The 26272-nt window shown below is 35.7% G+C and overlaps 2 protein-coding genes across 3 annotated transcripts in view; both read left to right on the forward strand.

Moving 5' to 3' along the window:
* VIRMA (vir like m6A methyltransferase associated) overlaps positions 1 to 19704 on the forward strand; it is a 60891-nt gene extending 41187 nt beyond the window's left edge. The window contains exons 17-24 of one of the 2 annotated variants that reach the window (XM_045805942.1): positions 1169 to 1301; positions 12498 to 12650; positions 13146 to 13306; positions 13861 to 13957; positions 16099 to 16265; positions 16720 to 17051; positions 18283 to 18426; positions 19357 to 19704. In XM_045805942.1, the coding sequence (XP_045661898.1) occupies positions 1169 to 1301; positions 12498 to 12650; positions 13146 to 13306; positions 13861 to 13957; positions 16099 to 16265; positions 16720 to 17051; positions 18283 to 18426; positions 19357 to 19511 (1342 nt within the window). In that variant the 3' untranslated portion in view covers positions 19512 to 19704. The remainder of the gene's footprint in view (positions 1 to 1168; positions 1302 to 12497; positions 12651 to 13145; positions 13307 to 13860; positions 13958 to 16098; positions 16266 to 16719; positions 17052 to 18282; positions 18427 to 19356) is intronic. The other variant, XM_045805943.1, reaches the window with a different exon arrangement.
* Positions 19705 to 19814: 110 nt separating this feature from the next.
* The window catches only part of RAD54B (RAD54 homolog B), a 95288-nt gene continuing 88830 nt past the window's right edge, over positions 19815 to 26272 (forward strand). The window contains exon 1 of the mRNA XM_045805948.2: positions 19815 to 26267. The gene's annotated coding sequence lies outside the window, so the exon portion shown is untranslated. The remainder of the gene's footprint in view (positions 26268 to 26272) is intronic.

Here is a 26272-nt window from a genome sequence, read left to right on the forward strand (position 1 = left end):
TAGTGGACTCCAGTTTTTGGTAGATCGTGGAAGTAAGGCTCATTTGCTTAAAGTTATGTAGAGGCTAGTAATCGGTATAGTCTAATTTTAAACCTATGCTTTTTTCATTAATCATATTATCTATATTTGTATTTAAATCTCAGTCCTGTTTATTGTGCCTTATCCATTTCATTATTTTATAAAGTTCTCAAGGGCAGGAGTCTTTCTCTTTCTCTCTTTTGTATTACTTTACCAAGTTTTCTATGATGGTATCTCAGAATCCAACCACATTTTTCAAATACAAACACTGCCTGTTTAGTGTTAATATAATCTTATTTTTGTTTTAACTAATTATGAATTATTACAACTTAAGGACACAATTGAATATTAGAATACTTTGCCCTTGAAATTCTCTGTTGATCAACAGAGCTGTGTAAATGTTTAGAATAATTTTTATCGAGACTGTATATTGTCATAATTGATTGTTATGCTTAAACCTGTCAGTATGAGGGGTTGGCAAACCATGAGCCATAGGCCAAATCCAGCGCACCACTAGTGTTTGTAAATACAGTTTTATTGGAACATAGTCAGCATTTATGTATTGCTTATGGTTGCTTTTCCACTATACAAGCAAGTTGAGTAGTTGTAACTGAGACTGCCGTTGCGTATAGAGAGAAACAGACTGCATTGTTTTGTAACCTGGAAAGCATTAAATATGCACTATCAGGTTCTTTACATAAAAAGTTTGTAGATCCCCAGTCTATGCCCTTGATTTTCTTTTATCAGATTATAGTGCCAAAGGGATAGTTATTTTTTGTAGTTACTATGTACATCAGTCTCTCTGGTCAGGTTTCTGAGGCAGCTATATAACCTCCTTGTATTAGAGAAATCCTCAGGGTATAAAGAGTATAAAAATAGGGAACCTCGAAGTTTCTTTTGCTAAGTTTTATATCTTTATATTTTGGGTAAATATTTTCTTTTTGGGGGGGATGTTTTGTTTGAGAGCTTGAAGCTTATTTTTAAAAGGAGGTATCTGTAGATTTTGTCTTATTAAATGGTTATGTAATAGCTGCACGAAAACATTTTTGAAATGGTGGACTGAATTTTGTTCTGTTTGAACTGGAGATGATTTATTTCTTATACTAGATTTATGCATTCAAATTTCAAGACATATCCTCTCTATTTACAGTTCTTTAAGGAAAAACAGTAATGCTTTGCATAGTTTACTGAAACGAGTGGTCAGCACATTTAGTAAGGACACAGGTGAACTTGCATCTTCATTTTTGGAATTTATGAGACAAATTCTTAACTCTGACACAATGGTAAGTGTACATATATGTATATGTATGTATTTGCTATTTTTTAAATTTACAAACTTCATCATAAGTTAAAAAGAATCTCTTGTTTTCAGAAATATCTTAGGATGTGTTTTGGAAGTTGAACTTAGAATAGTGTCTTTTTTCTGTGCCCTTATCCCACTATAAATGCAAGTTTTTGATTTATTAAAAGATGTTTAAGAGCAGAGTTTATTGAACTCTTTAAATTTATTAAGGATCATTAATTTGTGAATATCTATGATTTGGCAGCTTAAGTAGTGAAAAATACTACCCATAGTGCCTTCTTTTTTTTTAAATTAATCTTTTTTTTTTAGAGAGAGCGCACATGTATGAGTTGGGGGAGGGGCACAGGGAGAGGGACAGAGAGAAGCCTCAGGCAGAGTTCCCTCTGAGCTTGGAGCCCAACTCGGGGCTCAATCCCAGGATCCCAAGATCATGACCTGAGCCAAAATCAAGAGTTGGCCGCTTAACCAACTGAGCCACCCAGTTGCCTCTAGTGCCTTCATTTTTTACATTAGGTTACTTTGCCAGGGACACTCAAGAATGTTCAAATTTTTTACATTAGGTTACTTTGCCAGGGACACTCAAGAATGTTCAAATTTTATCAGTCTCTTAATCAAGTATTTACCTACTGTCATTTAATTGAACATTTACTGATTGATTGTGTTTTGGATGTTGTGATTTTGGGGTGATTTTTTACCAGGGTATTTTGGATCCATCATAGATACAAATTAAAGATTATTTCCCCAACTCTAAAATCTTATTGTTAAAATCTAATTAAGAATTTCTCTCATTAGTATTTTCCAAAATCATGATATAAGTTGTGGGCACAATTCCAGAAACCTTTAATATTTAATAGGCTTGCCTTCAAAGTGTTTGTGGTCAGATAAGTTTGGAAATGTCTCTCATGATGGAACTTAATTATGCACATTAGTATAGTAAGAGCTCTAAAAGTTCCTGGATAAATAGAAACTTACTTTGCTGCAGTTGAATCTAGCTTTTTCCAAATGTATTGCATGCAAAATACTTGCATGTGTGAGTGTGTATAACGTGTGTGCACGCAAATGCATATAGCTAGTTAACATCCTGTAGGTCTGTATTCTGTCAACTCTGGTTTAAGAAATTCAGCTCATATATAAGATTTCTGTTTGGGAAGAGTTGTAGTGGACCTGTTTAGTACAGTTATACCAAAGCAAATATAAAATGGGATTATTTCATAAGAAAAAATTAAATTTACTGTTTAGTGTATTTCTCTTATGCATGTAATTTATATTAAGAATATTTATTTCAGTAAGGGGTGCCTGACCAGCTCATTTGTTAGAGCATGCGACTCTTGGTCTCAAGGTCGTGAGTTTGAGCCTCATGTTGGGCATGGAACCTACTTTAAAAAAAAAATTTACTTTAGTCAGCACTTTTTGGCTGTGTGTTGTGTTTGTAGTTATTTTTGTGCCGATTTTAGCAGCAAATTTGTGTTTGTTATGTGTCAGATACACTTTATTAAAGTGATTAAGTTTACCACATGCTTTGATTCTGAAAGATCAGATTTTGATTCTGAAAAATAAAAAGCATATTTAATGGTAGGATTGTAGCTCCTGTAAAGAAATTTTAGAGTTTTTACTTAATGGAAGACTACTTATTAGTTTATTAGTTTTATCAGATCCCGTGTGGTGTGTTGTTAATAAATCAGTTTGACAGATTTTTTGTACATCTGATCAATTAAGCAGTTCCTAATCAAAAATTACTAACCACTGTTCATTCTTGTTATCCAGGAGCTACTGGGTCCTCAGGACTGCTAATTAATGCTTTTATTCATCCCTTACCGATGTGTTTCCTTTTCTCATCTTTTTCACTGAGAAAAGATCAAGGTCATCTGGCTTGGTTTCTTAATCCTTTCAGAGTCTATCCCTGTTCTTTCTAACCTATTGTTTCCTTCCTTAATCAGAGGAAAATGCCCCCCCCCGCATCATTTCATTTTTATCTGTGACATAGATCTTATACTTTCTAATATCATACCTGGCTCCTTTTCCCTCTCCTGTGTTTTCCTCTCCTCTCTCTCGTCTGTCTCCTTGCCCTTGGCTACTTGATAGAATCTCTGAATATCCCAAACCAAATTCATAATCTTCCCACATATACTTGATTTATCTTTAACTGCCCTACTTTTATGTCATGATCTTCCTTGACCTTCAAGGTAGAAATCATGAAATAAAACTCAACTTTCCGCCTTTTCTTCATCATCTTTAGCAGCTGTCATTCCGGTCAGTTTTATTCATAAAACCTTTCATATTTCGTTTCTTTGTATTTCTGTTACCTTAGATTTCCTTCTTGCTGCTGCTTTTTTTATAAAATTTTTATTGATATGTGATCTACATCTCATAAAATTCACCCCTTCAAACTGACAGTTTGGTGGTTCTTAAGTATATTCACAGAATTGTGCAACCATCACCGCTATCTAATTTCAGAATGCTTTCAGAATTCTGAAAAGAAGCTCTGTGCCCATAACAGAAACTCCCCATTCCTCCTTTTTCCTGGGCCATGGCAGCGACTAACCTACTTTTCTGTGACTGTATCAGTTTCTGCAGAAAGATTGCTGAGATTTTGTTAGGGATTGTATTGAATCTGTAGATCAGTTTTGGGAGTATTACTATCTTAATACTATTAAGTCTTCACATCCATGGACATGGCATGGCTTTCCATTTATTTAGATTATCTTTGATTCCTTTCTAAGATATTTTGTAGTTTTCAATATACAAATCTTGTACCTCTTTTGTTAAGTTTATGGCTCTAAATTGGGAATTTTTTAATGCTATTGTAAATGGAATTGTTTCTTAATTTCCATTTTTGAATTGTTCTTTGCTAGTGTTTAGAAAAATAGAGTTGATTTTTGAATCTTGGTATTGTATCCTGTGACTTTGCTGAACTTGTTTATTAGTTCTAATAGTTTTTTTGTGATTTTCTTAGGATTTTCTGTATATAAAATCATATCATTACAAATAAGATAGTCTAACTTCTCTCTTTCCAATCTGAATATGTTTTCTTTCTTTCTTCCTTTTTTTTTTTTTTTTTGGCCTAATTGTTCCTGCAAGAACCTTCTTCAGTACATATTGAATAAAAGTAGCAATAATTGACATCTTTGTCTTGTTCCTGATCATAGGGAGAAGACTTTCAATCTTTCACAATGAAATACAGTGTTAGCTATGGTTATTCATAGAAACCCTTTATCAGTTGAAGAAATACTTCTGTTCCTAGTTTGTTGTGTGTTTTTATCATGAAAGGTTGTGGATTTTGTTTGTCTTTTGAGATGATCATGTTTTCTCCATATTCTGTTGATGTGTAGTATATTATATTGATTGATCTTTACATGTAGAACTGGTCCTGTATTCCTGGGATAAATCCCACTTGCTCATGATATATGATCCTTTTTTTTTTTTTTTTTTTTGCTATATGATCCTTTTTATATGTTGCTAGATTCAGTTTGTTTTATTTTATTGAGGAATTTTGAGTCTCTGTTTCTTTTTTTTAAGACTTATTTATTCATTTTATAGAAAAAGAAAGGGCACTCACGCAAGCAGCAGGAGTGACAGAGAGAGAGGGAGGGAGTCCCAAGCAGACTCCCTGCTGATTGTGGAGGCTGATGTGGGGCTCGATTCCAGGACCCTGAGATCATGACCTGAGCCTAAATCAAGGGTCAGACGCTTAACCAACTGAGCCACCCAGGTGCCCCTCCCTGGGTCTCTATTTATAGGGATATTGGTCTACAGCTTTTTTTCTTGTGGCATCTTTGGTCTCATAGAGTGAACTGTTAATTGTTCTTTTTGCTTTTAGTTTTTGGAAGCATTTGTGAAGGATCGTATTCATTTTTTAAACATTTGGTAGAATCACCAGTGACGCCATCTTGACCTGAGCTTTTCTTTGTGTAAAATGTTTTTGATACAAATTAAATTGCTTTACTCAATATAAATCTGTTCATATTTTCTGTTTCTTCTTGAGTCAGTTTTGGTAGTTTGTGGCTTTTTAGGAATTTGTTCCTCTTCATTCAACTACATTAACTTGATGGAATATAGTTAATAATATTTCCTTATAAACTTTTTTACATCTGTAAGATTGTTAATGATGACCTCCTTTTCATTCTTGATTTTTGTAATTTGAGTCTTCTCTCCTTTTTTTCTCCTTTTGGTTAGTTTAGCTAAAGGTTCACCAGTTTTGTTGATTTTTTTTTTTCAGATAACCAAATTTTGGTTTTTTGATTTTTTTTTCTTTTTTTTTACTTTTTTGATAGAGAGAGAGATCATGAGCAGTATGGGGAGGGATGGAGGGAGTGAGAGAGAGAGAATCCCAAGTGGATCCCCACTGATCAAGGAGCCCGTCCAGGGCTCAGTCTAACAACCCTGAGATCATGATCTGAGCTGAAATCAAGAGTCAGACGCTTAACCGACTGAGCCGCCCAGGTGCCCCTTCTTTGATTTTTTCTATTATTTTTCTATTCTCTATTTGTTTATTTCTGCTTTTATCCTGATTGTTTTTTTCCTTTTACTTGCTTTGAGGTTAGTTTACTCTTTCAATTTCTAATTTCTTCAGGTGGAAGGTTAGGTTATATTAATTTGACATTTTCTATTTATGTGTTTTTCTTCTTTTTAAATGTAGGTGTTGACAGCTATAAATTTTCCTCTGTACACTGCTTGTGTCATGTCATGTTTTTGGTTTTGTTCATCTCTGAGGATTTTCTAATCTCCCTTGTAATTTTTTCTGCGGCCCATTGGTTATTTACGGATGTGTTTAATTTTCACATAAGTGTGACTTTTCCAAATTTCCTTCTGTAATTGTTTTCTAACTTCATTCCATTGTGGTCAGAGGTCATACTTTGTTGAGGCTTATTTTACAGTATAGGGTATGTGCTATCCTGGAGAATGTTCCACGTGCCCTTGAAAAGAATATGTCTTCTGCCACTGTTTGAGGGCATGTTCTATACATGTCTGTTAGGAGTAGTTGGTTTATAGTTGTTCAAGCCTTCTGTTTCCTTGTTGATTTTCTGCCTAGTTGTTCTACCCACTACTGAAAGTAGGGGACTGAAATCTCCAACTGTTACTGTTGAAGTGTCTGTTTCTCCCTTTACTACTGTCAGGTTTTTGCTTACAGCATCTTGAGCTCTGTTGTCAGGTGCATATATGTTCATGTTTGTCTTCCTGATGGATTGATGCTTTTGTTATAATAAAATGTCTTTCTTCATCTCTAATAATAACTTATGTCTAGTAATAACTTATGTCTAAAACTTTATTTTGAATTATTGGTATAGCCACTCTAGCTCTGTTTTGGTTATTGTTTGTATGGTATATATTTTTTCTACCCTTTTACTTTCAATCTGTTTGTATCTTTTAATCTAAAGTGTGTCTCTTAGGGCACCTGGCTGCCCAGTTGGTGGAGCATGCAACTATTTATCTCAGGATTGTGAGTTGGGTGTGGGCCATGTTGGTTGTGGAGCCTACTTAAAAAAAAAAAAGTCAATCAATCAATAAATAAAATGTGTTCCTTGTAGATACCATATAGTTGGATTGTGTGTGTTTTACATTCTGCCAATTTCTTTTGATTGGTATAATCAATTTATGTATGTCTAATTACTGATAGGGTGTATGTCTGGTGACCGGTTTGTTATTTACTTCCTATATAACCTTTTTTCTCTTTATTATATTGTGTTAAATAGATATTACTTTGCCATTTCAACTTTTTTTTAAAAAGATTTATTTATTTGTCAGAGAGCGCACGCACAGGCAGGGGGAGCCCAGGCAGGGGGAGAAGCAGGCTCCTTGTCCAGCAAGGAGCCCAATGTGGAACTTGATCTCAGGACCCTGGGATCACGACCTGACCAAAAGCAGACCCTTAACCTCCTGAGCCACCCAGGCACCCCCATTTTAACTTTTTTTGTTACTTGTTTTGTTTTGTTTTGTTAGTTATTTTCTTAGTGGTTTTCCTGAGTACTACATTTAACACCTTAATTGAATACAATCTACTTCACATTAATGCAACATAATTTTAATAGTATATAAAAAATGCTACAGTATAGCTTTATTCCCTTCCTTTGTGCTGCTGTTATCATGTAAATTACATTTTTATACATTATGAGCCCATCTACACGGTTTTATCATCATTGCTTTATTTTGTTGTCTTTCAATTCAGATAGAAGAAAAGAGTTACAAACAAAAATATGTTAATATTGCCTTTTACCTATATATACTTTACTGACATTATTTTTTCATGTGAATTTAGATTGCTATTTAATGTCCTTTCATGTCAGTTTGAAGGAGTCCCTTAAGTATTTTTTGTGGAGTAGGTCTGCTACTGGTGAATTCTCTCTCTCTCTCTCTCTCTTTTTTAAATCTAGGAATGTCTTATTTCTCCCTCTGTTTTGAAGGATAGTTCTGTCAGTTATAGAGACCTCTTGGTTGATAGCGTTTTTCTTTCAGCACTTTGAATATGTCTTTCCTCTAAATTCTGGCTTCCATTGGTTTCTGATGACAAATCAGTTAATCTTGTTGAGGATCCCTTTTATTACCTGAGTCACTTCTCTTTTGCTGCTTTCAAGATTCTCTGTCTTTGGTTCTTAATAGTTTGATCATGATGTGGCTAAATATGAGTGTCTTTGAGTTTGTTGATCCTTTTGGAAATATAGATTAATGTTTTTCATTAAATTTGGGCTGTTTTCAGCTATTATTTCTTCATATATTCTTTGCGACTCTCTTCTTTCCTCTTTCTCTGGGATTCTTATTATATGTATTTTGGTGCTCTTGATAGTGCCTGGCAGGTCTCTGAGGTTTTGTTTTGTTTTTATTTTTTATTTTATTTTATTTTTTTTTAAAGATTTTATTTATTTATTTGACAAAGAGACAGCCAGCGAGAGAGGGAACACAGGCAGGGGGAGTGGGAGAGGAAGAAGCAGGCTCCCAGCGGAGGAGCCTGATGTGGGGCTCGATCCCAGGACCCTGGGATCACGCCCTGAGCCGAAGGCAGACGCTTAACGACTGAGCCACCCAGGCGCCCCTGTTTTGTTTTTAAAGATTTTATTTATTTGACGGAGAGAGACACAGCAAGAGAGGGAACACAAGCAGGGGGAGTGGGAAAGGGAGAAGCAGGCTTCCTGCTGAGCAGCGAGCTCCATGTGGGGCTCAGACCCAGGACCCTAGGATCATGACCTGAGCCAAAGGCAGATGCTTAATGACTGAGCCACTCAGGCGCCCCTAGGTCTCTGAGGTTTTGCTTGTGGGTCTTCATTCTTTTTTCTTTCTGTTCCTTAAAGTGGATCATCTCAGCTGACCTGTCTTTAAGGTTGAGCCCCTCTACTGAATTTTTTATTTCAGTTACTGTACTTCTCCACTCCAGAATTTATATATAGGTTTTTAAAAATTGATTCTTATACCTTTATTGATATTTTCTTAGAGAGTATTGTATCATCCTTCTTTCTAGTTTCCTTCCAAACATTTACTTCTCTCACATATTCTGAATAGTTCTGTGTGAGTTCATATCTTTCTAAATCAGACCTCAAATCATGTCCCTGCATCCTACAATAACTTTTGGTGTCTGTTGAATAAATTCCAAGCTTTTTAGCATGGCATTCAAGACTATTTATGACCAAAAAGCTACCTTTGCAACCACTTCTTCCTTAGAAAACATTTTATACTATGCCATCATCCTTAAATCTCATCTATATATACACATTTTTCCTTGGCGATGCTTCTCTTAGCTTTTGGTCTCTTTGTCTTTTTTCTGATAAAACTAATCTGTTCATAGTGCCTGTTTAATTCATCCCACTTTGTGAAGCCTTTGAGATCACTTTTCTTTCTGTACACTTTAAAGCATGTTATTAGATTTCTTTTTCATAGATCATTTACAGGCCTTTTTACCATTTCCCACACCACTTTCAGAATAGTAGCTCACTTAGGTCAGAAAGCATGTCTTTCTAGTTTTTCCCAGAGTACTTGTACAGTGTCTTGTGTGATCTAATACAAGCCTTATATTTAATATTTATTTATAATTATGCTATATAAATACAAGTATTTATAATTAACACTATATTTAATATACAAGCAATATATTTAATATGAAGCATTGTGTTTAATACAAATAGCTGTGTTTGACAAGTGAATAAGGAGATTTGAAACTGTATTACAAACAAATTTGATAGAATTTTCATTTTCCTGAAATAATTTTGTAGAGTATGTTTTTAAAAATCTTCTTAAAAATTCTTTATTACTACTTCTAATAGTAGTGTATATACAGAATACTTCAAATTGTGCCAAATTTGACCCTAGATTTTGTAAGATGGCTTTTAGTATAAAGTAAGTGGATTAAAATGTAAAATGCATTTTATTTTGTTCAAAACTATTTCTGCTCATAATAATGAAAAAGAAATAGTATGGAGAGATGAAAAATTTGCATTGTTCTGAATATTTTAATTCATAGTTGTTTTTTTTTAAAGATTTTATTTATTTATATGACAGAGAGACAGCCAGCGAGAGAGGGAACATGAGCAGGGGGAGGGGGAGAGGAAGAAGCAGGCTCCCAGCAGAGGAGCCTGATGTGGGGCTCAATCCCAGGACTCTGGGATTATGCCCTGAGCCAAAGGCAGATGCTTAATGACTGAGCCAACCAGGCGCCCCTAATTCAAAAATCCTTCTTTTTTTTTTAGATTTTTTAGAGCAGTTTTAGGTTTACAGCAAAATTGAGTGGAAGGTACAGAAAGTTTCCATATACTCCTTGTTCCCCCATCTCCCCCATGCACAGGCCTCCCCTACTATTGTACAGTCTTCCCTACTATCTTCTCTTATCCCCTAATATCCCTTACTACCAACCTACCAACCTTCTGCATTATAATGATATATTGATGGACTTACATTGATACATTATCTCAATCCATACCAATATCCACATTGACACATTATCATAATCCTTGTCAAAATCCATAGTTTATATTCAGGTTCACTTGGCATTGAACATTCTGTGGTTTTTGACAAATGTATAATGATGTGTATCCACTATTTTAGTGTCCTGCAGAATAATTTTACTGCCTTCAATTTTCTGTGCTCCACTTATTCATCTTTTCCCTCTTAACCCTTGGCAACCACTGATCTCTTTACCCCCTCCATAGTTTTGCCTTTCCAGAATGTTAGGTAATTGGAATCATACAGTATACAGCAAGTCTTCCGTGTTTTTTCATGGCTTGATAGCTCTTTTCTTTTTAGCACTGAATAATATTCCATCGTGTGACTATCTTACATTTTTTTCTATCCATTCACCTAGTGAAGGGCATCCTGGTGGTTTCCAAGTTTTGGTGATCATGAATAAAACTGCTAGAAACATCTATGTGCAGGTTTTTGGGTGGAAATAACTTCTCCCCCTTTCTTTTAACTGATTATTTTAGTCTGTTTTCTCTGACCTTTAAAAATAATGACCATTGTAAGGTTTTCTGATTCAACTACACTAAACTTTCTATCTCTTGGTGAAAGTGATATGAATAACAGAGTGAGAAAAGAAGAAGATGCCTTTATAATTTGTTATCTGGTTAATATACTTATTTCTGTAAAATATATCTAGTCTATTAATTTGTCCATTTTATCAACATTTAGGGGACAGTTCCTTTAAAGAGAATGCTGTATAGTCTCTGTCAGTGCACTCTGATTATTTTTAACTCATTTACCTCAATTTTTAAAAAATAAAACATAGGCTAGACCATTGTCAACCTACCCTTTACCCTCACCTCCAAACAAAGCAATAAACTCTTATAATGTTTTATTGAATTTCTCATTAAAACTATATACCGTCTTCCTTAACACAACAGTGAATGACTTCCTTAGTCTAGTGTTTTATGAAATGTACAAATGTGCTTCAGGCACAGTGTTGGTTTGAGTGGGAATCTATTAAGAGTAATTTTTATTTGGGGCACCTGGGTGGTTTAGTCGGGTGAGCATCTGCCTTTGGCTCAGGTCATGATCCCAGGGTCCTGGGTATCGAGCCCTGCATCGGGCTCCCTGCTCATTGGGGAACCTGCTTCTCCCTCCTCTTCTACCTCTCCCCCCAGCTTGTGCTTGTCTCTCTCTCTCTCTCAAATAAATAAAATCCTTTAAAAAAAAAGAATAATTTTCATTGAAATGTGTCCAGTTATAAGACAAATGTTAGGAACTCCAAAGAAAATTTTTATTGTTAATGCCTATTTAAAAATACTAAATCCTGCATGTAGATTGGTGTATATAGTCTCCTCTAAGAGACCATATTCGTTTTGAGCCATTTAAGGTGGGACACTTGTCTGGCTCAGTTGGAAGAGCATGCAACGCTTGATCTTGGGGTTGTGAGTTCAAGCTCCACGTGTAAAGCTTACTAAAAAAATAAACTTTAAAAAAATTTAAAAAATAAAATGGGCAATGCATGGGAAATATAGTCAATAATATTGTATTAACTTTGCATGGTGACAGGTGGTATCTAGACTTAGTGTGGTGATTAGTTCTCAATGAATACAAATATCTATTCACTGTTGTATACCTGAAACTAATATAATACTGTATGTTAATTATACCTAAATAAAAATAATAAAATAGGATTGTGTTCTAAAGATTTGGAACTACTTAAGTGTTCTATCATATGTGACAATGTGGATAGGTTTATTTCATGAACCAAGATTTGGTTTGCTGGATGACTTTTCTAGTATTAAATTATTATCACGCCAAAATTCATTTTATTATATGGCTTACTTTTTAAAGCAGGAAGTCTAACTTTTTTCATAACAGAATATAGCGTTAAATATGGTAGTTACTGTTTTCTTTAGTTGTTTGCCTTAACTCCAGAATGATAAATCCAGGTTCTATCAGATCTTTATTATAGTAGGCATTTTATTGAGTATCAGTCTGTATGTTACATGCCCTGCAAGTGCCATTGTATTTGCATTGGGTGTTTTTGTTGAGAAATCTTGCTGCTAGTAAATTGAATATGTGTATTTACCTATTTATTATGTGAGTCTTACTCAAAGAGATGTATTTCAGCCTTGAGCTGACTACATCTTTCTTAAAACTAGCCATTTGTACTGATGTAAAACCAAAACATTGAGGGGAAGATTGCAGCAAATAGCTTAAATATCTGAATAAGTTTGGAAGATCTTTGCAAATTTCTATGCTCTCAAATTTAACTTGTGTGTGACATTTACAGGGATGTTGTGGAGATGATAGTGGTCTCATGGAAGTAGAGGGAGCTCATCCATCACGGACAATGAGTATTAATGCTGCAGAGTTAAAACAGCTTCTACAAAGCAAAGAAGAAAGTCCAGAAAATTTGTTCCTTGAACTAGAGAAGCTTGTTTTGGTAAAAAACAAAACAAAACAAAAAAAACAACAACAAACCAAAAAACAAAAAAAAACCAGAAACAAGATAAAAACAGTTCATTCCCAAGATACATTTTCTTCTCTTTTTGACTAGTACAAGTTTTTCACAGTGACCTTTTTAAAGAGTGAACCCTTAGTTGGGTACTTACAAAGTTTGAAATACTCTTTGAATTAATAATTTGGGGTGAAGTCCTCCATACTATTATGAATCTTAAGAAGAAAGCAATAGTTTTTAAATTATCTATTGTTTGAATGCAGGGTGCCCCCTACTACCATTCTTTAGAAATAAAATGACAAGTGTTTTTCATGTTTGTTTTATTTGAACATATTTAATATTAAGTTGATAAGTTTTTGACATTGTTGCAGATTTCTTAGTAATCAAAGAATACCACCTTTTCTAAAGAGTCAGTAGATTATGAGCATAAATATTCTAGTTTTACCTGTATCATCTTATTCTGCTTTTGTCTGTATCTAGGAACATTCAAAAGATGATGACAATCTGGATTCTTTGTTGGACAATGTAGTTGGACTTAAGCAGATGCTGGAGTCATCTGGTGATCCTTTACCTCTTGGTGACCAGGATGTAGAACCAGTACTTTCAGCTCCAGAATCTCTGCAGAATCTGTTTAACAATAGGTAAAACACACAATGTTTTGTGGTTAAGTAGATGATGTGTATTTAATGATTGGGGTCTAAAGAGGGCCAGCAAACTATTTTCCTGTAAAGGGCCAGATAATAAAAATTCTAGGCTTTGTAGGCGACATTCAGCCTTTGTTGTATATTCTTCTGTAGCTTCGTTTGTTTCTTACAGCTTTTTAAAAAACTTAAGAACTTGAAAAAATAAACCATTTCTGGCTTATGGGCTGTACACAAGCAGGCTTGCAGAATGGGGGCCATAGTTCAGTGATCCCTGTTCTAGAGGTTGTATGCGTCTTGATCTTTGGAGCACTGTACTTTTGAAGCATAATGACTATTCAGTTTGATGGAATTATCCCCTAAATTTAGAAAAGTTAAATATATAGTTTCTGTATGCATTAGTACATGTAATAAACTTGGTCTTAAGTACTAATTTTACTAATAGTTTTGAGGGTACCATTTTTAATTGTACCTTTTCAGATTTTGCTTAGAACATAAGCTAAAATATTTGATTTTGGAATTCTGTGTTTTACCAAATACCTTTCTTGTTCTAGGACTGCATATGTGCTAGCTGATGTCATGGATGATCAGTTGAAATCCATGTGGTTCACTCCATTTCAGGCTGAAGAGATTGATACAGATCTGGATTTGGTATGAGTAATTTTATTACTAAATATTAGAAAAAAGTTACTGTTGATTTTTTTGCTTTTTGTGTGTATTATTAGCACTAAAATAAGTTAGATATTGTATGGCTGTGAAAAGCCCATTTGGGGACTAGTACTGCATTATTTTTGTATCAATTGCCTAGTAATGGAATCCAGACCACTCAGTTCTTTCTGGTTAGTGATCTGTGTAGTTGAGAATGAGATTTTTTTTAGGGAGAAATTATGTTTTTTGCCTAAGTACCCTGAAGCACTTTGTTTTCTTATATTTGTAGGGTATAGAATAGAGAAAAATACCCCACCAAATTATAGTTCATTCTTGTTTTTGGGTTCAAGGTGGGGAATGGTATTTTGGCAATCTGCTCTTAATTTGGGGGAAATGTAAAGAATCTATTTGTTAAAATAATGTAGGTACAAATGGGAATTCATGTTCTTAAACATAATACTGTGAACAGGTAAGAGTAATTAAACATTTAAAATTTAAAGCACTCCGATTTATGCTTCTCAGAGCTGTATTAGGGAGGATGATTTCAGTTACATTATTGTACCATATATGGTATGGTATAGTATTGTACCTGAGCCAAAATCAAGAGCCAGACTCTTAACCAACTGAGCCATCTAGGCACCCCCAGCACGTGACTCTTGATCTTAGGGTCGTTAGTTCAAACCCCACGTTGGGCATAGAGCTTACTTAAAACTTTAAAAACAAAAATTAATTTCTCCTTTAGCATAAATTGTTCAATGATTTTTTAGAACTGTTCTGTCCAATAGAAATTTAGCAGTAACAGAAATGTTCAATGCCCTGTCTAGTACAGTAGCCATTAACTTTATGTGACTGTTGAGTAATGAAATGTTGCTGGTATAACTAAGGAACTGAATTTTATTTTTGTTTTAATCTTAATTAACATAAATTTAAATAGGCACATGTGGTTAGTGGCTACCATGTTTAGTATCATAGATCTAAAATATTTGTGTTAGAAGTTGTTGTTTTAAAACTTTTATGTTGAAACGCAACTATCTTGGAGTGCCTGGGTGGCTCAGTCGTTAAGCATCTGCCTTCGGCTCAGGGCATGATCCCAGGGTCCTGGGATCGAGCCCCACATTAGGCTCCTCTGCTGGGAGCCTGCTTCTTCCTCTCCCACTCCCCCTGCTTGTGTTCCCTCTCTCTCTGGCTGTCTCTCTGTCAAATAAATAAAATCTTAAAAAAAAAGAAAGAAATGCAACTATCTTGGAATGAAGATTGTAACTTTACATGGTTTAGAAAATTTGGGGTCTTTCAGGTTTGCTAAATTTAAATAAAACTTAAGTAAATATAATTTTTATTTCTCTGGAAGTAAACTTAGGTTGGACCCTCATTTAATGCATAGAGCTTTGAGAACTGTGGCACAGAATCCTTTTATTATAGATATTGTGACTATACAAGGCTTACAAAGTATGTTATTTTCAGATTGTTTTGGAAGAGTTCTGGAGATGCTACTTTGTTAATTTATATAGATAAATCCTGAGTTCTTGTCAGACAGCAGAGGTCTCCCAAAATTAACAGCCCTTCTTTGAGAAGGAACGCCACCCCACCCCACCCCAAAATGCAGCTGAATTCCTAAGATTTTTTCTTTAACTACCAGTGATGTTGCTCTTTGAAAAGATGAGGGAAAGGGGTGCCTGGCTGGCTTAGTTTTCAGAGCATGCAACTCTTGATCTTGGGGTTGTGAGTTCAAACCCCATGGTGGATGTAAAGATTACTTAAAAATAAAATCTTTAGAGGCACCTGGGTGGCTCAGTCATTAAGCGTCTGCTGTCAGCTCAGGGCGTGATCCCAGCATTCTGGGATCGAGCCCCGCATCAGGCTCCTCCGCTGGGAGCCTGCTTCTTCCTCTCCCACTCCCCCTGCTTGTGTTCCCTCTTTCGCTGGCTGTCTCTCTCTGTCAAATAAATAAATAAATCTTTAAAAATAAATAAATAAATAAATAAAATCTTTAAAAAAAAGGATGAGGGAAAGGGGCAGACCTATAATTTATTTATTATGAGAGTTAAATATAATCTATAGGAAATATGAATTTCTGTAATTAAATGTTACATTAATAATTACATTTAAGATGTATTTCTCATTTTGTTTAATTTTTATGACTGCAGGTGAAGGTTGACTTAATCGAGCTCTCTGAAAAATGCTGTAGTGACTTTGACTTGCATTCAGAATTAGAGCGCTCATTTTTGTCAGAACCATCATCTCCAGGGCGAACTAAGACTACAAAAGGATTCAAACTTGGGAAGCACAAGCATGAGACCTTTATAACTTCAAGGTAAAATTTATTCTACTAAAGATGTTGATTGTGGTCATGGAAGCTTATTTATTGTAATGTACTTTAAGATAGACACAAAACTATAGAGAAAAAAGGAAGGTGACATAATACTTGAATCATGAATATTGTTTGGAATTTTTTTTAAAGATAATACTTTGGCCAGGGATATACCCAGTACATTTGTTACATTGTTTTACTTTATAAAGAGTTTATAAGGTTTGAACAGTGGTGAACTGGATTATTTTAAATAACTGTCAGTCATATCAGTAAAATGTGAGTACCATTCTTAGCTACTTTTGTTGTATATCCTGGAGAGTAATAGAGATATTTGCAACATTAACTGAATGAAGAAATAATTGAAATGTAGTTTTCAGTATTGCAAACATTGACTTATATATTCACTGGAAATATGAAAAAAGGAAAAAGCATTCATGGAGTGTTTTTGTTTTAATAGTGGGAAATCTGAATACATTGAACCTGCCAAACGAGCTCATGTTGTGCCACCACCAAGAGGAAGGGGCAGGGGAGGATTTGGACAGGGTATACGACCCCATGATATCTTTCGTCAGAGGAAACAGAACACAAGCAGACCACCATCTATGCATGTGGATGACTTTGTTGCGGCTGAGAGTAAAGAAGTGGTCCCTCAAGATGGAATACCCCCACCCAAACGGCCACTCAAAGTATCACAGAAAATTTCTTCTCGTGGTGGATTTTCAGGCAATCGAGGAGGACGGGGTGCTTTTCACAGTCAGAATAGGTTTTTCACACCACCTGCTTCAAAAGGTGACTACTTAATGTATATTTTCTAATGGGTTGGAGTATTGGAATATTAGAATATTGAATAGAAGTGATTTAGTTGTAAGTGATTCACATAAAGTATTTTTTAGTTACTACAGTTAAGTTTCTACCTTAGTCCAGTGGTAACTATTTGTAGAGTCCTTTATTGGATAGAAAAAATCTTTTTTAAGTTAATGTTTAATTAATTGCCTGTTTAGTGATAAGTTTAAAAGAAGTCAGTTGGCTAATTACTTTCCTTTTCACATTGGGAATTGTGTTTATCCTTTCTGAGTAGTATCTGTACATTCTGAGTAGTATCTATACAGTTCTGCTTACCAACAATTTCTTTAGGATTCTTTTTTTTTTAAGATTTTATTTATTTATTTGAGAGAGAAAGGGGTAGTGAGAGAGAGAGAGAGCATGAGCAGGGGGTAGAGAAAGCAGGCTGCCTGCCAAGCAGGGAGCCTGACATGGGGCTTGATCCCAGGACCCTGGAATCATGACCTGAGCTAAAGGCAGATGATTAACCGACTGAACCACCCAGGCGCCCCTCTTAGAATTCTTTTGTGTAGTTCACCTTTGAGTCTCTCATCTACTTGCTTCTTGATGTTATATCTAATCAGTATGTTGTTGTTTTTTTTTAGATTTTATTTTTAAGTAAATCTCTACACCCAACATGGGGCTCAAACCCACTACCCAAGATCAAGAGTTGCATACTTTACTGGCTGAGCCAGCCAGGCACCCCCATTTAATCCGTTTTAAATTGCTTCAAGATTTTATCTGTTAATGAATTCCATTTCCAACCTTGTGTACACCTGTGTCATACCTATTTCAAAATGCCACCCTCCATATGGGAACTAGGGAGACCACTGCACAGCAGAGCTTTAAACACAAATCTTTTTTCTTTTTAAAGCTGCTGTTATAGAATATAACAAAAAAACACAGAATTTGTTTTATTGATTGTTAAAGGTGGCTGCTCTTACTGCATGATATTTTTTTGCTTCTTAGATTTATTAAACATTATTCCTATTTAAAAAATGCTTCAGATTTTAGAAACTACCTGAATGTACTTGTAGGAATTATACTTTAAATTAAATGTGGAACTCCATCCCAGGGCCCTAAGGTCATGACCTGAGCCAAAAGCAGATGCTTAACTGAGTCACCCAGGTACCCCAAGTGTCGTATCTTTTTTAATCCAACTGAAGTAGTAGATTTTGATTGTGGTATCTGTGTTTAGGAAACTACAGTCGTCGGGAGGGAACAAGAGGCTCCAGTTGGAGTGCTCAGAATACTCCTCGAGGAACTTACAATGAAAGTCGAGGAGGCCAGAGCAACTTTAACAGGGGCCCTCTTCCACCATTACGGCCACTTAGTTCTACAGGTATACGTTCTTCCTGGTTGATATTGCCGAGAGAGGGAGGTGAATCCTCCTTTTCAAATTGTCGGGTATCATATACTCTCATTCTTGGAGGGAATATTTTAGAATGTAGACTTATTATTCTAAAGGCAATTTAATTTTATATCTGCAAATGAATGCCCAATGTATATTTCCTGTAGGAATAATCAAAATTCTGGATTCTGAACTATGTGTGTAATCTGAGCAGTTTCACAGTGTTTTTCGTAATCTTAAAAGATTTTATTTATTTATTTATTTATTTATTTATTTATTTATTTATTTATTTATTTATTTGGAAGAGAGAGAGAGCATGAACAGGAGGGGTAAAGGGAAAGGGAGAGAGAATCTCAAGCTGACTCTGTACTGAGCACGGATCCCAATGCAGGGCTCAGTCCCAGGACTGTGAGATCATGACCTGAGCTGAAACCAAGAGTTGGACACCTAACTGACTGGGCCATCCAGGTGTCCCATGCTCTGTTTTTATATTTCAGTAATGAAAGCCAATCCTTAAGGTACTTTTTGACCAAAGTATTTTAATAATAGAGATATCTTCATACAATATATTCTGTTTTTGTTTACAATATTGTCTTGTGTGTGTAGGCGTGTAACCTGTTTTTCCTAAACCACTACTATATCAAGTCCGGATCTCTTCTGACCAGAAGTAGCTTTTAGTTTCAAATGCATTTTCTTTTTTACAGCAGTTTTATTTGAGATATAATGCTCACATATCATACAATTTACCTTTTTCAAGTGGATAATTCAGCAGTATTCACCACATTTACAGAACCTGCACATGGATTTTAAAGGAGCAAAGAGTAATTCCTGTCTTAATTTGAGTTCAGTTTTATAGATTACTATTTCTGTAGTGGGAAAGGAAAGGATGTATGACTAAAAACTGTATTCTTTCTTTTGTAGGCTACCGCCCAAGTCCTCGTGACCGTGCTTCCAGAGGTCGTGGGGGCCTTGGACCTTCCTGGGCAAGTGCAAATAGCGGCAGTGGAGGCTCAAGAGGAAAGTTTGTTAGTGGAGGCAGTGGTAGAGGTCGTCACGTACGATCCTTTACACGATAAAAATTCTTTTGGGAACATCCTGAGCGTATATGAACATTTCATGAGGATGATAAAAATAAAATAAGACATTAAAGGACCAACTTAGACTTAGCAGTTACCTGGAGACATCTGAGAGAATATTTTTATCTGAAGAAAGCAGATTTTGTTTGATACCTAACACAAGATTTCAATAAAAATCCAAACTTTGTATGTATATTTGTATATATTTTTTCCCTTTCATATATAACTATTTACAGAATTTCTTAGGTAGAAAATGAACAATGAAGTGACTTTGGTTTTAGTGTATTTTTGCCTATGCCACAGATGCCCCCAATATATTCTCAGCTCATGGTGCCCTTTAGTGTTGCAGTAACTTTTTCATAGCACATCTAAGCCAAAAGAATTACCTAATACTTATTTATTAACAGTTGGGTCCAAACAACTTAATAAGAATTTCTGCCATAACCATGAGTAACTGCTGACACTGCCAACTTCTTAAACCTTGGAATCAGCTTGGACACCCATCAGTATCATTTTCTCTTCCACTGTGCTTTTCCCACAGTACTTTTTATCACAACTATTAAAGACCTGGTTTTGCAAAGATATACTGTCATAAAAAAATTTAGTGTTACCTAATATAAAAAATGTAAAGTACCTTGAGCTAGTAGTTTGTGCTAACAGATATGTTTCTCTTAAAATCTTTAAATACCATGTGGCATCTGTGTTAATTTACTAGGGTGCCCTAGTATACAGTTTTGGAAATCTCTTGGCTATACCAAAAGAAACATGACACTCTTCTTTACATTTGAAAGAAATATGTAGGGGGGAAAAAGAAAGAAATATGTACGTCCTTTGTGTTTCAGCTTTATACCTACTTATGCTATTTTATTATGCAATTTTATAAAGCCTAAATGAGAATAGCCTAATAATGGTCTTTTGAGAATCAGAAACATCTAATAAAATCTGGACTTTATGTACAGAAATGAAGTTTATAACTTTGAGAAAATAATCATATTTTCCCCGAGAAGTATCTTAACACACTTAGCCTATATAAGTGGCAAAAAAAATAGAGTTCTTTTTTTTTTTTTAAAGATTTTTTTATTTATTTATGTGACAGAGAGACAGCCAGTGAGAGAGGGAACACAAGCAGGGAGAGTGGGAGAGGAAGAAGCAGGCTCCTAGCCGAGGAGCCTGATGTGGGACTCGATCCCGGAACGCCGGGAACACGCCCTGAGCCGAAGGCAGACGCTTAACGACTGCGCTACCCAGGCGCCCCCCAAAAATAGCGTTCTTAAACAACAAAGGAATGTATGAATCTCATTCCATCCCTTTATCACTGTTTTGCCAAACTATTTGTGAGAGTACAAAGTATGTTTGTTTGGAAAATACTTTAAAGAAAAGCTCAGGAAAAAAACATAAAAGAAAAGCTCAGAAAAAAAGAAAAGAAAAGCTCAACTCTAAAGATTCTGATTTAAGCAAAAGGTAATGGAAATCTTTCCATAACTAATGGCCTCAAAAAATCCAAGATAACCTAAAACTCTCTTAATCCTGAAACCTAATGAGTTCATTCTCTCTGAAGATGCATTTTCCACGTTAGATAGAAATCGAAGTTTGTTCCTAATGCCTGCTATTAGTACATGGAAAAATAGTTGTTTTTTAAAGTAACTGCATTTCTTAAATAACGTAACTGCATTTCTTAAATAATAACATATAGTTATATAGAGAGAGATACATAATTACTTGATTTGTTTTTTAACTTTAAGTTGAATATAATCTCAGAGTTGTTTCTGCTCTTTGCCGTAGGTTAATGCCTAATAATTCAGGCCAGCCAAAGTAATAAATTATTAACGAATGCAAATTAATACCAGACAAGTTTAAAATGTTCTGAGTAATTAAGTCTTTTTTTTTTTTTTAAAGATCTTATTTATTTGAGAGAGAGCAAGAGCACGGGTGGGGGCGGGGGGGGAGGAACAGAGGGAGAAAGAGAAGCAGATTCCCCACTGAGCAGGGAGCCCAATGCGGGGCTCAATCCCAGGACCCTGAGATATGACCAAAGCTGAAGACATGCTCAACTGACTGAGCCACCCAGGTGTCCCAGTAATTAAGAGTCTTAGATAAACATGTTGACTATCCCTTTCATGCATATATCACTCAGTCTTTATAACAATCTAGCAAAGGAAGTATACCATAATTTTATAGATGGAGAAAGCTGAGGAGCTTGACTCAAAAGTGATAGAAGCAGGATTTAAAACCAGGATGACTAGCTTCTAATTCTTTACTTCTTTTTTATAACTTTGAGAGGTATGAAGCTACTTCTTAGGTTGTTGAGATTGAATATCAAAATTAATTTGTCATATAGAAGTGGAATTCCAAAGGCTTAACACTGTTTTTGCCATTTCAGAAGTGAGCCAGATGGATAACTGGGGGATGGTTGCTGTCATATATATTTAGATCTATGTGGAAGACCACATACCTTCAAAAGTAAATATTTAAAAAATCAATTTTAGGGGCGCCTGGGTGGCACAGCGGTTAAGCGTCTGCCTTCAGCTCAGGGCATGATCCCGGCGTTCTGGGATCGAGCCCCACATCAGGCTCCTCCGCTATGAGCCTGCTTCTTCCTCTCCCACTCCCCCTGCTTGTGTTCCCTCTCTCGCTGGCTGTCTCTATCTCTGTCAAATAAATAAATAAAATCTTTAAAAAAAATCAATTTTATATGTACTTTGGTGGAATGGGTCTATGTTTTATTTGCAAAACTACTTTGTTTTACATAAGCATTTTAGGAAAAGTTTTGACTGGTATTTAGAAATTAATGAAAATGGAGAATACCTTTGGGAATAAAACTTATTCTATTTAATATATAATACAAGGAGTTAATGAGTTAAATCATTGATAGAATGATTCGTATTTCTTTATAAGAATAAGGGGGTGCCTGGGTGGCTGCTGCCTTTGGCTCAGGTTATGATCCCAGGGTCCTGGGATCAAGGCCTGCATTGGACTTCCTGCTCAGCAGGGAGTCTGCTTCTCCCTGTCCCTCTGCCCCTCCACCCCACTCGTGCTCTCGCTCTCTCTCTCTCAAATAAATAAAAAGTTTAAAAACAAAGAATAAGAGAAAAGAGGGGCATCTGGCTGGCTCAGTCAGTAGAGCATGTGGCTCTTGATCTCGAGTTTGTGAGTTTGAGCCCTATGTTGGGTGTAGAGATTACTTAGAAATAAAGTGTTTAAAAAATATAAAAAAGAGGGGTGCCTGGCTGGCTTAGAAGAGCATGTGATTCTTGATCTTGGGGTCATGGATTTGAGCCCCATGTTGAGTGTAGAGATTACTGAAAAAAGGAATGCTCTGAAATATTGCTGTGCTTCTTAAAAACAATATTTCCAGGTAGTAATCCGTATGTGGAACAGTAGCAAGTCCCATTAGTTTATTCTTACTGCTTCGTATAAAAATACAAAAACCTGCAAACTGAGAATGTAAGAATGAGGGTATGTCTCCTGAGCATCTGCTGTGTTCATCATACACCCGAGGACAGCCTGGGGAATATAAGGATTTTCTGCCATCTAGAGGATCACAGTGTAATGGAGAAAACACTCATGTAAGCAAACTTTTTTTTTTTTTTTTTAAGTAGAGTTAATAGGTAAGTGTATAAACATGGAACAACTCAAGAGTTTTTGACTAATCCAATCAGTACATTTCAAAACTGGAGTTTTTAAAGTAGCTATTTTTAAAATAGCTAAATAAAAAAAAAGACTTGACATTAGAATTGTATGATAGACCATAAATAACATCTTCTTTGGAATTGTTTTTGTATAAAGTTAAGGTGAAAAAATTTTGTGATTTTTTATTTTTAAATTCATAGGGCAGATTAAGAATTAGCAAGATTTTTATAAGGGTCCTGTAGATTCATAAGCTAGAGAAAAGGATGCAAACTCAACTACTAGCAGTGGCCTGGAAAGTAACAGAAATGTGAGAATGAGCTGAAGAACAGTCACTGGAGAAGAGTTGTAAGTTGGCATTTTGGCCTCAGTACCAGGGAGAAAATCAGGAGGGTTGAAGCAGGTGGCCCTGGAGATTGATTGCCTGCAGTGTTAAAGGAAACTAGTCTTTAGCTTCGGCTGATTGATACCTTGGAAGGCTGATAGGTCCAATGCTGATGCATCTTCTGACTTCTTAAAAAAAACTTTTTAAATTTTATCTTAAAATTAAAAAAAATATTGTGGTCAAACACAATTTATCATCTTAACTGGTTTTTAGTGTACAGTTTAGTAGTGTTAGGTGTATTTACGTTGTTGTATAACCAATATCCAGGACTTTTGCCATTTGTAAATCTGAAACTACATACCATTTAACAACTCCTCAGTCCACTCTTCCTTCAGACCCTGGAAATCACCATCCTGCTTTCTGTCTATATGAATTTGACAAGATAATCATCTAAGTGGCATTTGTCTTTTGTCACTGGCTTATTTGACTTAGTATAATAACCTCAAATTTCATCCATCTTGTAGTATGTCAAAATTTTCTTCTTTTTAGAGGCTGAATGATATTCCATTGTATGTATATGCCACATTTTTTTTTTTTTGTTCATGGATACTTGAGTTGCTTCCACTTTTCAACTTATAAATAATGCTAAGAACATAGGTGTGCAAATAATCTGCTTAAGACCCTACTTTTAGTTCATTTGGGTATATCCGCAGAAGTAGGATTGCTGGATCATATAATCATTCCCTTTTAGGGGTGCCTGGGTGGCGCAGTCGTTAAGCGTCTGCCTTTGGCTTAGGGCATGATCCTGGCGTTCTGGGATTGAGCCCCACATCAGGCTCCTCCGCTATGAGCCTGCTTCTTCCTCTCCCACTCCCCCTGCTTGTGTTCCCTGTCTCACTGGCTGTCTCTCTCTGTCAAATAAATAAATTTTAAAAATCTAAAAAAAAAAAAAGACTTAAAAAAATAATTTCCTTTTAAATTTTCTTAGGAACTGCCATACTGTTTTCCATGTACCTGCACAATTTTCCATTTCTATCAACAAGGATTCCAATTTCTCCATATCCTCACCCTCTTGTTATTTTCTGAGTTTTTAAAAATTTTTAATAGTAGCCATGCTAATGGATGTGCTTCTGATTCTTTTTAAAGAGAAGCCAAAAATCTGGATTATTGTGTAAACAGTTTTCAAATGTGGCAATTAATATCATCATCTGAGCCAAACAAAACTCAAGTGCAAAGCAAAATGTGGCCAGAGGGTTCCATCCTGAAGAGTTTGATAAACCTCTGCTTTAGAAATTGGAACTGGATTACTATAAAAGCTTACTTTCATTTGAGACAGTAAAATTTACCAAGTAAATCTGTGATAGGACATGATGCTAAAGGCTAGAATTCTTTGGCACCAAAAAGCCTGGATTTGAGAACCAGTTTTATCATCTACTAGCTGTGCAACTTTAATAAACTTTAACCTCTGGTCCTAAATCTATCTGCCTTTATCTACCTCACTAGGTTTTGAAGATTAAATAAAGTACATATTAGATTTTTTTTTCTTTTTTGATGTGTAGAGCAATATTATTTTAAATGAAGACCTCTACTGCCTGGAAAAAAAAGCATACTAAACATGACATACTTTTACTTGTTATTTCTGAAGTCCTGGAAATTAGTGCCTGCTTGAGAAATAATGTGGAAGTTATGGGAATAGAGTACCAATTTGTAGCTCTACTAAAGTGTTTTTGATGTGGATTTTAGTGAGATTTTTAGTTTGGGGACACTTTTATAATGGTCTTGTAACATGATTCTAAGTGAAGATAGTCCGGTTTCTAATAATTCCTGGGATACTTAGGGGCATGTGGTAATAATTTTTGTATATAAGGTGGTAGATGATATGAATATGCAGGGAATAGTGTGAGTAGTCTACTTTGGCCAGTGTAGGATATAGGGATGGGGGGTAGAGGAAGTGGAGGGAAGGTGTGTTTGGGGCTAAATTGCAGAAGGCCTTATTATTTGCTATGCTCAGCCATAAGAATAAAATATTTTTGTTAATATGAATGACATTTTCAAATTTGGCACACCTTTATAAGCATCTGCTATTGACCAGTGACTGTGAAAGGTGTTTTCCATAAATTAATCATAATCAGATTTATGCTTTAGAAAGACAGCTGCTCCTCTGGTGCAGTGAGGATGGATTAGAGAGGGAAGGAAGAGCCTGAGCAGAAAGAGCGAAGAGCAAATAAGCAATTACAGCGAAGGTCTGAATCAGTGATTTTCAGAGTGGTCCTCAGACCAGCAGCTCAGCATCACCTGGGAATTTGTTAGAAATGTGTATTCTCAGGCACCACCCCAGACCTAAGACATTGGAGTTGGGGCCCAGCAATATGTGCTTTAACAAGCCCTGCATGTGATTCTGCTAAAATTTGATGTACCCTACAGTTTGAGAACCACTGATGTGTATCAGTGGTTTTCAAATTTAGGAATCATCTGGGAAGGTCATTAAAAGTGCAGGTTCCAGGGACCTACTAATTTTTTTTTTAATATTTTACTTATTTGAGATAGCGTACAAGAAGGGGGAGTGGAGAGGGAGAGGCAGGTTCCCTGCTGAGCAGGGAGCTAGACTCGGGGCTCGATTCCAAGACTCTGGGATCATGACCACAGCTGGAGGCAGATGTTTAACCAACTGAGCCACCCAGCACCGAAGCAGGCCTCCGGGGGAATTCTGATAATCAGCCAGGTTTGGATCCAGTGACCCAAATGAAAAGTAATGTCCTCAGCTAAGACAGTGATAATGGAAATGGAGGGATCAAATACAAAAGGTACT

The sequence above is a fragment of the Ursus americanus genome, chromosome 9 (assembly GCF_024610735.1).
Source record: "Ursus americanus isolate L20-20 chromosome 9, mUrsAme1.1.p, whole genome shotgun sequence".
NCBI classification, from domain to species: domain Eukaryota; kingdom Metazoa; phylum Chordata; class Mammalia; order Carnivora; family Ursidae; genus Ursus; species Ursus americanus.